The sequence below is a fragment of the Mercenaria mercenaria genome, chromosome 5 (genome assembly GCF_021730395.1).
Source record: "Mercenaria mercenaria strain notata chromosome 5, MADL_Memer_1, whole genome shotgun sequence".
Taxonomy (NCBI): Eukaryota; Metazoa; Mollusca; class Bivalvia; order Venerida; family Veneridae; genus Mercenaria; species Mercenaria mercenaria.
Genome location: NC_069365.1, coordinates 78,996,169 through 79,010,065, shown reverse-complemented (window position 1 = coordinate 79,010,065; position 13,897 = coordinate 78,996,169). Strand labels below are relative to the sequence as shown.

Sequence of the window (13,897 nt, the reverse complement as noted above, 5' to 3'; positions counted from 1 at the left end):
TCTACTCGCATTTTTTTATTCTTACTCGAATTTTGCGAGTTAGCGACCGTTAAATTCGATCCCTGCTGTTCAAGAGCTTTGCCAGTATATAATGTGATTCATGGTCTATATTCATGTCTGTTCATTCAGTAATTATACATATACTTTATATCACCCATTCTTCACCATTGAAAAACAAAATTTGATGTGAATATTATAGATGTAAATCACATATAAATGGGGTACCAAACTTTTTTGCAATTCGAAAAGCAAATTTACATACTAGTCAGTATTTAATACAGTACAGGATACACACAGGTTGGTATGGATTCAGATACCTGTTTTACACTGGAAATAGTTAATTGACAAAACCTCATCCCACATTTCTGTCAATGGGTTTGAATTGCTGTTATTTACTGTTATTTTACTGTTATTTGATATGTAATAATTGATCTGGACAAATAATAGTTTCAACCAATAATTTGCTTCTTAAAGAAATTTAGGAAGTCTGTCAGTTTGTTATAGTGTCATATATCGGCCATAACATTAACATGTAAGTTTTAGTATGAAAAAAAAAAACAATAACAAAAAACAAATAAACACCCCCCTAGTTATAGGGACGTGCAGTCAGCCTTTCTTGATGATTCTTGTTTGAACAGTGTTTCAGTTGCAGTATAATATTGTGTTTTTCAGTGTGAAAAAATTCGTAAGAAGCGTACAGGTGTGTTAGGGACGTGGAGAATAGCTCAGGGAAGTTCTATAGATGATATTGATCAGAGGATCGTACAAGCAAGGTAATAATAATGAAGTCTTGAAAGTTTTATGTCTGAAGCTTAGAGCCCGCCCGCTTAGCTCAGTAGGTTAGAGCGTTGGTCTACGGATCGCGGGGTCGCGAGTTCGATCCTCGGGCGGGGCGTATGTTCTCCGTGACTATTTGATAAACGACATTGTGTCTGAAATCATTAGTCCTCCAACTCTGATAATTCGTGTGGGGAAGTTGGCAGTTACTTGCGGAGAACAGATTTGTACTGGTACAGAATCCAGGAACACTGGTTAGGTTAACTGCCCGCCGTTACATGACTGAAATACTGTTGAAAAACGGCGTTAAACCCAAAACAAACAAACAAACTGAAGCTTAGACTTGAAAATGCCAATTTTGCTTTTGCTCCGAAAGTTTTATATTTGCATTGATTTTAATGAAACTTTGTGTGAGCACTTTTAAGCACTTTTGAACGTGTACAAGTGCATGGAAAGAGTGCTATATAATTGTGGTATAATAATAATAATGTACGTAAGACAAATACATATATCTCAGTGAAATTGCATTTGTTTTTATTTACAATAAACAAAGTTCTAGTGAATTGAATATTCTCTGTGACACTTCCTGGATTTATAACCTTACCCAGTGCACTACAAATAAAACTTGCAGATTGCTAAAACCTTGACTTTATGGGTGTTTAAAGCTTTTTTTCAGCATGTGCATTTCCACAAAGTTTGGCATAAAATGTCTATATAACACTGAAAAATGATGACGTGAGTGAAAATAAATGTCAGATATTGGTAAAAAGGCAAAAAGAAGGTTGATTTTCTCCATAATTGCAAAAGCATTGCAACGGTTTACTCCCTCCTGTACAATATTTTTGATTATTTATTAGGATACTTTGAAAAAATATTGTCAGTAAGTTTGTATTATTTGTCAATTCCACAGTACCAATAAAATTTATAGATTTTTGAGAGAATTTTTTTTTCTCATCTAAAATGTGTGAAAGAGTCGCATTAAGCATGCACAAGCATGGTAATATTAGAAACCTGAGTGGAGATGATGACATTTATATCATGACAAAACAAGTTTATGATCCATGTTTCAGAATGGCGCTAGAAGAAATTAAACATGATATGCAGGAACGACAACAGAGATGGCAGAGTATAGAAAGCTACTGTGGTTTTCCAATAAGAACAAATCCTGGCATGGCAAAATTAGAACATGCTTTATATGGGGATGGAGGTAAAATTAATACAGTTTATATTTAGTTACATAGATGTTTCGCCATGGAAAGTTTTATTATTATTGACAAATGTTGGATAAAATCTTCCTGGGTTTAATGTTTTAGAATGATATCTAAAGTAGGGACCTTTATGTTATATTGGATAAGGTTATCGTCATTTGTCTCTCACCTCCTTCAGTTCCAAACCCTGCTTGGTATGTTATTTTAGAAAATCATCCAGTTGGTTTGCGGAAGGTTCGAGGTTCCGTACAGGTTTGCATGTATGCCTGAAATAATGGCTGTCTCAGCATCTCTGACCTTCATTCATGATTTAATAGCTTGAAAGTTACCATTTGACCTAAGTGATGTTGTTACTTAAAACCTCACAAAACAAACAAACAAAATGATATAAGCATACATCTTCTATCATTTGGTCAGTGCTTTCATGGAGATAATGAAAGCTTTGTAAAGCAGCTGCTTGTGTTTTCAAATATAGTTGCTGAAGACAATTTAGAAAATTAAGTATTGACCACTGCTTGTTTTTAAAACAACAACTTTCGTTATTCCTTAAATCAACATACAATTTTTTCAATTCCTGGAAGGTATTTGGATGCAGTTTTATCCTTGTCAAGATGTTCCAAGAGATTGAGGACATTAGCCATTTAACAAATACTTCCTACAAGGTCTCCATATCTAGCAAAACAGTGAAAACACACATCTTCAGCCTAGATTTGTTTTAAATGTTGTGTTCAGTGTGAATTATACCTATATTATTACAGGCTCCTCACGTCTTGCCAGTCTTGTAGCGCCAATGAATGTAGAGGATGCAGACGAAGATTTCCCGCCACATTTTCCCACTGCCACAGGTAAGGTCAGACACTAATGCCATAGGCTAACCAGTGCTGTAGATTGGATAACTGTAACTGTTTGATAGTTTTAAACTTTGCTAAGTTTTTGTGAGGGATCTGTTGATTGTTTAGAATAGTTTCAAAATTCAAAATATAATCTCTAAACCTATTACTAGTTTCAAAATTCAAAAAATAATCTCTAAACCTATTACTGGCTACAGGACACCAAATTTTAACAATCCATATTATGCTGATCACTACTAAAATGATAAGTATGATGGTAGTTGACCCATAGGGACAGTCAGAAATTTCTATGAGGATGTATATTTATGTATGCTAGTCTGCATTTTTTGGCAGTTCATGTAATTAGTACAAGCAAAGCACATGGTTTTCCTTATTAACAGTGGAATACGGAAATAGCGTATTATGGAAAAAATGAAATTGAATAGAAATTACCAGTGTTCATTATGGGTCCACCAACTTCAAAATGCCAAAAAATAATATCAAGTCTTTGTCCAGTCTGCAGTATGCACTTTATTCGGAGACTACTAAATACAGAAATGCTCTAAAGAATAAATTGCTTTAAGATATGACCACATTGCACCTTTTCACATGATTATGCTGTGAATAGTGGGCATGCACTTAGTTATGTTGGTTTTTTGTTATGCCCATAGCTGTACGAGGGAGATTCAGTTAAATTTATGTAAGTTTTGAGATGTGTAGAAATGTAAATTTGTACATTGTGAAGTTTTTGTATTCCCTTTTTAAGACTGGCATTTGGGTTTTTTTGGTCTTTTTTTTGTATTGCACATTTTACCCCCAGATTTAGAGCACTACCATTGGCTTAAACTGATACTGATACATTTCTGAAACAGAAAACTGTTAATAATGACTATTGATTTTATAAGGTAAATTGTGGGAAGAATTGGGACATTTTTGGCCATATTATAAGTAGTGGTTGATATTCAAAATCTGAGATATAACAAAATTACCTGTTTGATTTATTAATTTTCAAATCAATTCTTTTTTATTTGTTGAGATCAAATGTTATAGCAAAGCATTGAAATCTGCAATAAAGAGAAAAAGGAATTGAAGTTGATATAAACTAGATATAGATAATGATATATTGAAAGTACTTTGTCTGTTTTTTATTCTGTACGAACATTGGGGCTTTCTTGGCCAAGTGGTTAAAGTCCCTTATTTCTAATCTCTGGCCCTTCACTGCTGTGGGTTCAGAATTTCACCTGGAGTGCAGAATTCTTTCATGTGAAGAAGCAATGCAGCTGGCTTATAAATAGTCTCTGGTTCTACCCTGGAGCCTGCTCATGCATAAAACAGTGTTAGAAGAAGAAACTGGGGTCTTCCTTCACAGTTGAAAGCTGAAAAGTCACCATATTCCTTAAACTTATGTTGTTATAGCAAATTGTATAAATATTATATATAAAATTCCTATTTTTCATATCATATTTTGTTACTAAGTCTTGTGTACTCAGATCCCATATAACTTACTCATATCATAAAGTATACCAGTACTTTTACTTACATTTTGTATATCTATTTGGCCTTTTCTGTATGTGTTATACTATGTGCTAAGTTTCATCAGAAACTTTCAAACTTTTCATAGAAATTGTCATTCATTCATCATTGACTGATAAAGAACAGTGTGTGCCTTAGCCAACATGGAATGTTCTGTTTTCATTTTCATGCATTAGACATATTAAATATCTAACTGTACATTTAGCTTCTTCATGTTGCTAGTCATAGACATAGTTTTTCAAAGATAAGCAGTATTTATCTCCCTTTACCAATTGCCTCCAAAGTAATCTAGAATGCTTTGATAATTTTTATATCTTTTCTTTACCTTTCTTAAGTAATTACTGAATTTGGACAAATTAAATTGGAAAATTTTATCAGCTGACTGCAGATTGTTGTAGGAACATTATCTTCATATTTCGTATTTTAAATCCATTTAAATCATCCAAAATTTATGCAGATTCTAAAGGGAGATAACAATGTATTGTATGCACGGGAGGTCAAAAGTGGTTGCGGGACAAAATCCTTCCCAATCAAAAAACACCTGCTGCTGATATTTGACAAAGTGGACAAAATCCTTCTCGTACCGCCAGCAGGATTTCCACAATTTTGCAAAGAATTTCTGAATTTTTAGCTCATCTGATTTTTTGAAAAAAAAATGATGAGTTATTGTCATCACTTGAGCGGTTGTCGGCGTCGGCGTCGGCGTCGGCGTTGCCTGGTTAAGTTTTATGTTTAGGTCAGCTTTTCTCCTAAACTATCAAAGCTATTGCTTTGAAACTTGGAATACTTGTTCACCATCATAAGCTGACCCTGTGTAGCAAGAAACATAACTCCATCTTGCTTTTTGCAAGATTTATGGCCCCTTTTGTACTTAGAAAATATCAGATTTCTTGGTTAAGTTTTATGTTTAGGTCAACTTTTCTCCTAAACTATCAAAGCTATTGCTTTGAAACTTGGAATACTTGTTCACCATCATAAGCAGACCCTGTACATCAAGAAACATAACTCCATCTTGCTTTTTGCAAGATTTATTGCCCCTTTTGGACTTAGAAAATCAGTTTTCTTGGTTAAGTTTTATGTTTAGGTCAGCTTTTATCCTAAACTATCAAAGCTATTGCTTTAAAACTTGCAACACTTGTTCACCATCATAAGTTGACCCTGTATAGCAAGAAACATAACTCCGTCCTGCTTTTTGCAAGATTTATGGCCCCTTTTTGACTTAGAAAATATCAGATTTCTTGGTTAAGTTTTATGTTTAGGTCAACTTTTTCTCTTAAACTATCAAAGCTATTGCTTTGAAACTTGCAACACTTGTTCACCATCATAAGCTGACCCTGTACAGCAAGCAACATAACTCCATCCTGCTTTTTGCAATAATTATTGCCCCTTTTGGACTTAGAAAATCATTTTCTTGGTTGAGTATTATGAAAATCATTTTCTTGGTTGAGTATTATGTTTAAGTCATCTTTTCTCATAAACTATCAAAGCTGTTGCTTTAAAACTTGCAACAGTTTTTCACCATCATAAGTGGACACTGTACATCAAGAAACATAACTCTATCCTGCTTTTTGCAAGAATGATGGCCCTTTTTAGACTTAGAAAATCATGGGTAGGACAATATTTCTATTACACAAAAAAAAATCAGATGAGCGTCAGCACCCGCAAGGCGGTGCTCTTGTTTTATATTACTTTGCATTGCAGTGCTCTTGTTTAATATTTAGTTATGGTCCTTGAAAATGTTTATCAAAAGAGTGCGGAAAATTCGTAAGAGTGGTTTTTTCCTCTTATCAAAAAATCAGCACAAGGAGTTTTGTCCGATAGGGGCTTTGTCCTACATTTGTCAGAAGAGTTTAATCTAAATATAACAGTATAGACAGATTAGTAACAGTCTAACCAAATGTTTTGTCTGTAGCGATGTTATTTACCCAGAAGCCCAATGGTTGTGTTCGTTCCCCGACATATTCAGGTAGGCATTGTTTGCACGTGGTTATTTCGTCGGACATACTATAGTTTCCCTGCTTGTAGATACTCTTGAAATACTTTCTTAATCGTTCATTTCTTCAGATAGTGCTGAAAGTTTTTTGTGTTGTGTTTGTGAATGTGGCAGATATTGTTACGCTTGATAAGTGTCTGTCTGTCAGTACATTTCATGATAAATGCATGTAAAATAAAGTAGATCATTTCCAAACTTACTGTAGTATTTCTTACAAGCTGTTGTGCATTTTACTGTCAGCAAACTGATGAATACAGTCACACTTGTAGAAAAGGACTTTCTTACAGACTGAAAGAGATTTGCTGTTAGGAAAATCAACTGAAAATACAGACATAATGTGTTCCATATACATGTGATGAAATGTACCAAGACACTTGCAAACTGATTTTAAAAAACTATGTTAATAATATAATGTGCTGCTCTATTTTTTTGTCTTGTTCACCTATTGAAATAGAGACTTTATAGATGGTAGGTTATCTCCCTTTATTATTACACATATCATGAACATGACTTATTATTTTCACATAAGAAAACACTGCATCCAAAGTTCTATGCTACTTTGACTAAGTCATCCATTTAATTTCTGAAATTGATCAAAACATTGAGGTTAGTTCATAGCTTTTTGCTGTTGAAAAAATCCAGTAAACAGAGTTCAACTCATCATAGCAAATCTGTTAATCCGCAAACATTTGAGTCAGATAAAGTACAGTTAATATAATGAACCAATGAGTTAGCGATAATTCTATTGAACTGCTTTTGTGGAAAAAGTATAAATAACCAGACATCTTTGAATTACTTGTGAAAGCAGAGCAGATATGATCATAGTTTAAATAATTTGCTTTTTTGTCTTGTCCACTGTTAGTGGAAGCAAAACTGAGCATTCCAAATTCTGGTGGCAGCGACAGTGTCAGCAATTAGGAATAACTAAAAAACCGTTAATATATTTCTTTTAAACCTTGTAGGATGAATTAGAAACTACTTTTACACCCCCATGTTGAGTCCAGGCCCCCTAGTGACCTTGACCTTGAAGAAATCAGCATTTTTTTTTAGATTTTTTTACACCTTTGAAAATTCACAAAATGACAATTTCTTAATAACTGTTACATGTATTGCTTTGAAACTTTTGTAGGATGGTTCAAAAACTCATTTTACACCCCATGGTGAGTCCTGGCCCCCTAGTGACATTGACCTTGAAAACATTAGCAGTTTACATTTTTGCAATAGCATTAAAAATATCATGAGAGTATAAAACCCCCTAGCCTGAATCCAGTTGCCCTAAGGTGAGACACTTTCTGGCAGTGACCTTGTGTTGGGGTAACATTTATACTAGTACATAGAGATATGGGGATGACAAGAAGAACAGGCATGACTGTATTCATCTTTCTCAAAAAGTCATTCTTTCACTAGCAAAATCTTAAAAATAACCATTAAAAAGATATTTTCATGTCTCTGAAAGGAGGCATATAGAAACGGCACTCTGTTAATTCCTCCTTCTGTCAGAAGCACTTTGTTTCACAACTAACTTTGAAACAGTTCAAGCGGTTCCAGTAAAACAACACAAACGTTAAGTATGATAAGAAAGCATGTTGAGCATAATAGCCACACCATAGGTGGTCCACTTCATAGGGGATTGACACTTACTAGTGACGTCCCTGGTTTCAAATTTGATATTGGTACAAAAATGTACAAACTTTGGGAAAACTTGAATACTATTAAAAAAGATGTATTTGGTAGTTGTGTTATTTCTGTATCAGTAACGTCTCATAAACTGCACATTTTAACAATACATTATTAACAAAACACACCAAGACGTCTTGACTTTTCATTTAACATCACACCATAAATGGTTCTAGTTGTTTTTTTTTTGGTTTCAGCTTATTTGTCTGGTTAAGGTCATATGTATAGAAGTTTTGCCAATTAAACTTTCATCTTGTTTGCATAGTGCTGTTTTGTATTTGATTTTCATGTTCTATTATTTGGTTTCGATTCCAGTCTCACAGAAAAGATCATAAAATAGTTCTAAATACAGTTCATTTATGGAGATCAGAGGAACACAAAACATTTACAAAGCAAATGAGATCAGTTACATGTTGAGAAATGAACTTCAGATCATGTTTTTTTTGTGTCCTCAAACAAAATTTACCAGGGTTGGATGAAGAATATATTAACTTGTTTAGTCAATCCAGACTTCATTTTATAAAACAAGAGCAATAACAAAAAAAAAAACACAAAGAACAAAATAAACCCAATTTATTTGGTGAAATTTAAAACAGAACAAATTGATTCAGCAACACTTCTTATAACCATGCATTTTGAGTTCTCTAATCTGTAACCAATGGCAACCCCATGCTGTTAAACAAGAGACTAAGTTATTATTAATTTGAGTTTGGGAACCAGTCTCAGTGTACAGCTTTTCTATTGGTCAATATCAAGATTGAGCTCAGAATCAACCAATAAGATGCTGGAGTTCTGACACAGTCTTCAGTCTTAGTTTTATCATTTTGGACCCAGCCATTGATCAACCACAGTCCATGTTTTGAAATTTAAAATTGACTGGTGTTTTCAATTTTTATGACTTTCTAGTTATTTGAAAGTCTTAAGAAATTGTAAAATTGTCTGACACAGGGTCTTAAAATGGTTGCCGGTGGTAACTAGTGTCTGAGTGCCAATATGATTTCAAATGGAAACTGGTAAATGGCTGCAAATGGAAACTATAGTTTCTCACATCCATTAGGAGAATGCATACTAATATACAGAAAGAATATTATACATGTAATATATGTACCATTATAGAACAGGAAACGTAAAAGATGGAGGTGGCTACAATGTACAATAATTTCTATAGGGTAGTATTGATAAGAATATTCTTAACAGTATATTAGAGTATAAGTTTGTTGTTTGCTAAATATATCTGATGAATCATAGCATACACTTCTCATTGTGCTTGGACTCTACCAGGTCAAAGGAAATTCAGTGTCAGCTGTTTTATCTTCTTAGTGAACCTGCTGAATATTATGTTTAATTTAGCAGTATGTCTTCTTTAAGAACATGTAAAATACTGTTATCATTTTGTCTTCTCAAAGAAGTAAAAGTATGTCTTCTTATTGAACTTGCTAAATACTTTAGTTGTATGTGTTCCAAGTGAACTTGCCAAAATAGTTAAGTGAATATCTTCTCAATGAATGAAATCTGTATGTCTTCTAAATGAATGTTAGCTTATGTCTTCTCAATGAATGTTAGCTGTATGTCTTCTCAAACAGCCCGCCCGCTTAGCTCAGTAGAGAGAGCGTTGGTCTACAGATCGCGGGGCCGCGAGTTCGATCCCCGGGCGGGGCGTATGTTCTCTGTGACGATTTGATAAAAGACATTGTGTCTGAAATCATTTGTCCTCCACCTCTGATAATTCATGTGGGGAAGTTGGCAGTTACTTGCGAAGAACAGGTTTGTACTGGTACAGAATCCAGGAACACTGGTTAGGTTAACTGCCGACCGTTACATAACTGAAATATAGTTGAAAAACGGCGTTAAACACAAAACAAACAAACAAACAAATGATAGCTGTTTGTCTTCTCAATGAATGTTAGCTGTATGTCTTCTCAATGAATGTTAGCTGTATGTCTTCTCAATGAATGATAGCTGTATGTCTTCTCAATGAATGTTAGCTATATGTCTTCTCAATGAATGTTAGCTGTATGTCTCCTTAATAAACGAAAGCTGTATGTCTTCTCAATGAATGAAAGCTGTATGTCTAAAAAATCTCAGTGAATGTTTGCAGTATGTTTTCTCAATGAATGTTTGCTGTGTGTTTTTTCAGTGAATGTTTGCTGTATGTCTTCTCACTGAGTTATGGCTATATGTCTACTCATTGAATGAAAGCTGTCTGTCATCTCAGTAAAAGAAAGCTTCATGTCTCCCCAATGAATGATAGCTATATGTCTCTGCAATGATTGTTAGCTGTATATCTTCTCAATGAATGTTAGATTTATGTCTTCCCAATAAATGATAACTATGTCTTCTTAATGAATGATAGTTGTATGTCTTCCAATGATTGATAGCTGTATGTCTTCTCAATGAATGATAGCTCTATGTCTCCTCAATGAATGATAGCTGTATGTCTTCTCAATGAATGATAGCTGTTTGTCTTCTCAATGAATGATAGCTTTTTGTCTTCTCAATGAATGGTAGCTGTATGTCTTCTCAATGAATGTTAGCTGTATGTCTCCTCAATGAATGATAGCTGTTTGTCTTCTCAATGAATGGTAGCTGTATGTCTTCTCAATGAATGTTAGATGTATGTCTCCTCAATGAGTAATAGCTGTTTGTCTCCTCAATGAATGATAGCTGTTTGTCTTCTCAATGAATGATAGCTGTTTGTTTTCTCAATGAATGATAGCTGTATGTCTCCTCAATGAATGATAGCTGTATGTCTTCTCAATGAATGATAGCTGTATGTCTTCTCAATGAATGTTAGATTTATGTCTTCCCAATGAATGATAGTTGTATGTCTCCTCAATGAATGATAGCTGTATGTCTTCTCAATGAATGTTAGATTTATGTCTTCCCAATGAATGGTAGCTGTATGTCTTCCCAATGAATGGTAGCTATATGTCTCCTCAGTGAATGGTAGCTGTATGTCTTCTCAATGAATGATAGCTGTTTGTCTTCTCAGTGAATGATAGCTGTATGTCTTCTCAATGAATGGTAGCTGTATGTCTCCTCAATGAATGATAGCTGTATGTCTTCTCAATGAATGATAGCTGCATGTCTCCCCAGTTAGTGTTAGCTGGATATCTTCTCAATGAATGTTAGCTGTATGTCTCCCCAATGAGTGTAAACTTTATGTCTTCTCAATGAATGTTAGCTGTATGTCTCATCAGTGAATAATTGCTATGTTTTCTCTACGAAAGTTTGCAGTATGTCTTCTGAATGAATGATGTTTGTGTGTCTTTGCAATGAATGTTAGCTGTATGTCTTCAAACTGAACCTGACAAATATTTGTAGAGGACTTAATAATGTCATTTTCACAGTCTGTCTCTGTGTCCTCTCATAGTGTGTTACATTGCAACATTTGTGTTAGTCCTTCAAATGCATACACGTTTTGCTTTTGGTTACATACACATACAAAGTAATTAAATGCACACGTGGATGAAAGACAATTGTAATATATAAGAAAACAGCAGCTTGTACTTAAAGTTTTGTAATCTACGCCAGGCCAAACAGCTGTTCATTCTTGGCATATAATAGATACATGTCCTCTTCAAAGTGTGAATGTTTCATAAATAATACATAGTCGTTGCTTATTGTTTGACATGTTCTGTTTGTGTTCTTTTCAACTTTTGTAGCTAGAAACATTGTAAAATGTTTAATGTTAAAGTTATTGTCTTGTATGGTATTGATTAAGAAACATACAGTCTCTCAGACTGCCTTGTTAGACATGTGTACAGTAAACCTCGCTTATAAGGAACAGCTCGGGACCTTTAAAAATTGTTCCTTATAAACGAGGTTCCTTATATCCGTATAGCGAACTAGTTCCTTGTAACCGAGGTTGGTATAACGAGCACAGTTTGTATAGCGAACGCTGTTTGAATGAGGTTTGAAAAAGGCAATGTGTTCTCACTCTCTCATGAATCTTTATGTGAGAAAGTTGCGAGTCTCTGTCCATTACAAGGAGATTCTATACTATGACCAAACAATCCAGCCAAGGGAATATGTTTCGTATCGTATCCATTTTGAAAACAATGTGAGCCAATTATTGTTTACTTGATTCGGGAACGGCTACGAAAAACAACACAATCAAATCCTGTGACTGTCCTGCAAACATTCTAATTTTAATGGTCATTTAATCCAATTATCGCGGTTAACGGTAAATTCAAAATTCAAGTACACCACGTATTAAAAACCAAATTATTTGTTACATAATCAGACTGGTTTGTCGCGTGTTGATTAGATTACGTAAACACACAATACTACATGTACCTTTACTGGCCATTCACCTATTAGAAAACGTGGACCTCTGATTGGCCAGGAGCAAAAAAGAGTCGCCGTAAACTGCGCCTTTTGACTAACAGGCGCAACTGTTTTATCATTGTCTTTATTGTGTATTGAGCAAGCACGCGCATGGCAAAAATATGCGCCCCGGGGAATCGCGTTTGGGATATTCTAGCATCCTTTTTCAAAAAGTATGCGTCCAAATTTTTGTGAGTCTCTACAAATGTAGATATATAAATTAAACAGCACAAGTGTGTTATCTACGAGTATATAGACTGAAGCATAATACATAATAGTCTAGTATTTGGTAAATGTTAAAGATGATATTATATTTTTTCATTTTGTCGTATCCGTGAATTAACAAACTATAGATCATAGTAATGAAATAATTTGTGTTTATGTGCGTGAAAGTGCCGACGTTACTCTGACGTCATCAGCGATTCTCCTGTTTATTTCCGGTTTTTAATAATTTTTATTTGTTTTGTCTGTTCGTTATAACCGAGGTGTTTTCCATTGAATTTTGTACTTTTGGACAGGAAAAAGTGTTCCTTATAACCGAGTGTTCCTTATAACCGAGTTCCCTATAACCGAGGATTTTTACATTGAATAAAGAAGGAATAAAATCGGGGAATTGAAAACTGTTCCTTATAACCGAGTGTTCCTTATATCCGAGTTCCTTATAAGTGAGGTTTACTGTATAACTGTTTTCTCACCTCATATATGTTCGTTTATTTGTGTGATTTTCAGTTAAAGTTATCCCTCTGTACTTATATGTTGTCAGGTTGTATTGAAATAATTTGCTTGCTTTTACTCTTAGTTTATTGCTATGTGAATCAACATTAATGGTAATATGTTTATGTTACACATAAGTTAGACAATATGTATAAGTGATATTGTCATAAAGTTTGTTACAATGAATCCAAATATTAGAACTCTAATTTGCTGTTTTGATTGCATGAAAATCTTAACAACAACACCTTTTAATCATTGGATTTTATTTCCCACCCTGAAAATTCCTTAAAAAAATTATCTGACATAAATGAAACTTAAATGTTTAAATGTACAAAGAATCTCATTCAAAATTGTATGACCAAAGCTGATTATTACATTATGTCTAGTGACTCGTGTTGTCCGGCAACTGATCCTGTTGGGTGACTTGTGTTGTTTGATAACTGATCCTGTTGGGTGACTTGTGTTGTCCGACAACTGATCCTGTTGGGTGACTTCAGTTGTCTAACAGTTAATCCTGTTGGGTGACTTGTGTTGTCCGGCAGCTGATCCTGTCTGGTGACTGATACTGTATACCAGCAGCTGATTTGTCCAGTATCTGATTCTGTCCGGCGACTGGTCCTTACCCAGTATTTTACATTAGTTGTCATTATACAGTTTCTGTTATTACAAGGCTTTAAGTTGATCATCAGCAATACATATATCTGTTGTAGATTTAGCAACACTGAAAAGGAAAATGAGTCTTCGAGGTAGAAATTTTTTCATTTACCTGCAAAATTCCATGTGGGTTATTGTCTACTGGTCTAGACATATTTTAACAATGAGCTACAGTATAATTA

General features: G+C 34.3%; 1 protein-coding gene across 5 annotated transcripts in view; it reads left to right on the top strand.

Moving 5' to 3' along the window:
* The window catches only part of LOC123557717 (stromal interaction molecule 2-like), a 90,134-nt gene that overhangs the window by 56,381 nt on the left and 19,856 nt on the right, over positions 1-13,897 (top strand). For 2 of the 5 annotated variants that reach the window (XM_045349358.2, XM_045349353.2), the window contains exons 10-14: positions 673-773; positions 1,848-1,984; positions 2,744-2,830; positions 6,261-6,314; positions 13,772-13,807. In XM_045349358.2, the coding sequence (XP_045205293.1) occupies positions 673-773; positions 1,848-1,984; positions 2,744-2,830; positions 6,261-6,314; positions 13,772-13,807 (415 nt within the window). The remainder of the gene's footprint in view (positions 1-672; positions 774-1,847; positions 1,985-2,743; positions 2,831-6,260; positions 6,315-13,771; positions 13,808-13,897) is intronic. The other 3 variants (XM_045349355.2, XM_045349354.2, XM_045349356.2) reach the window with 3 other exon arrangements.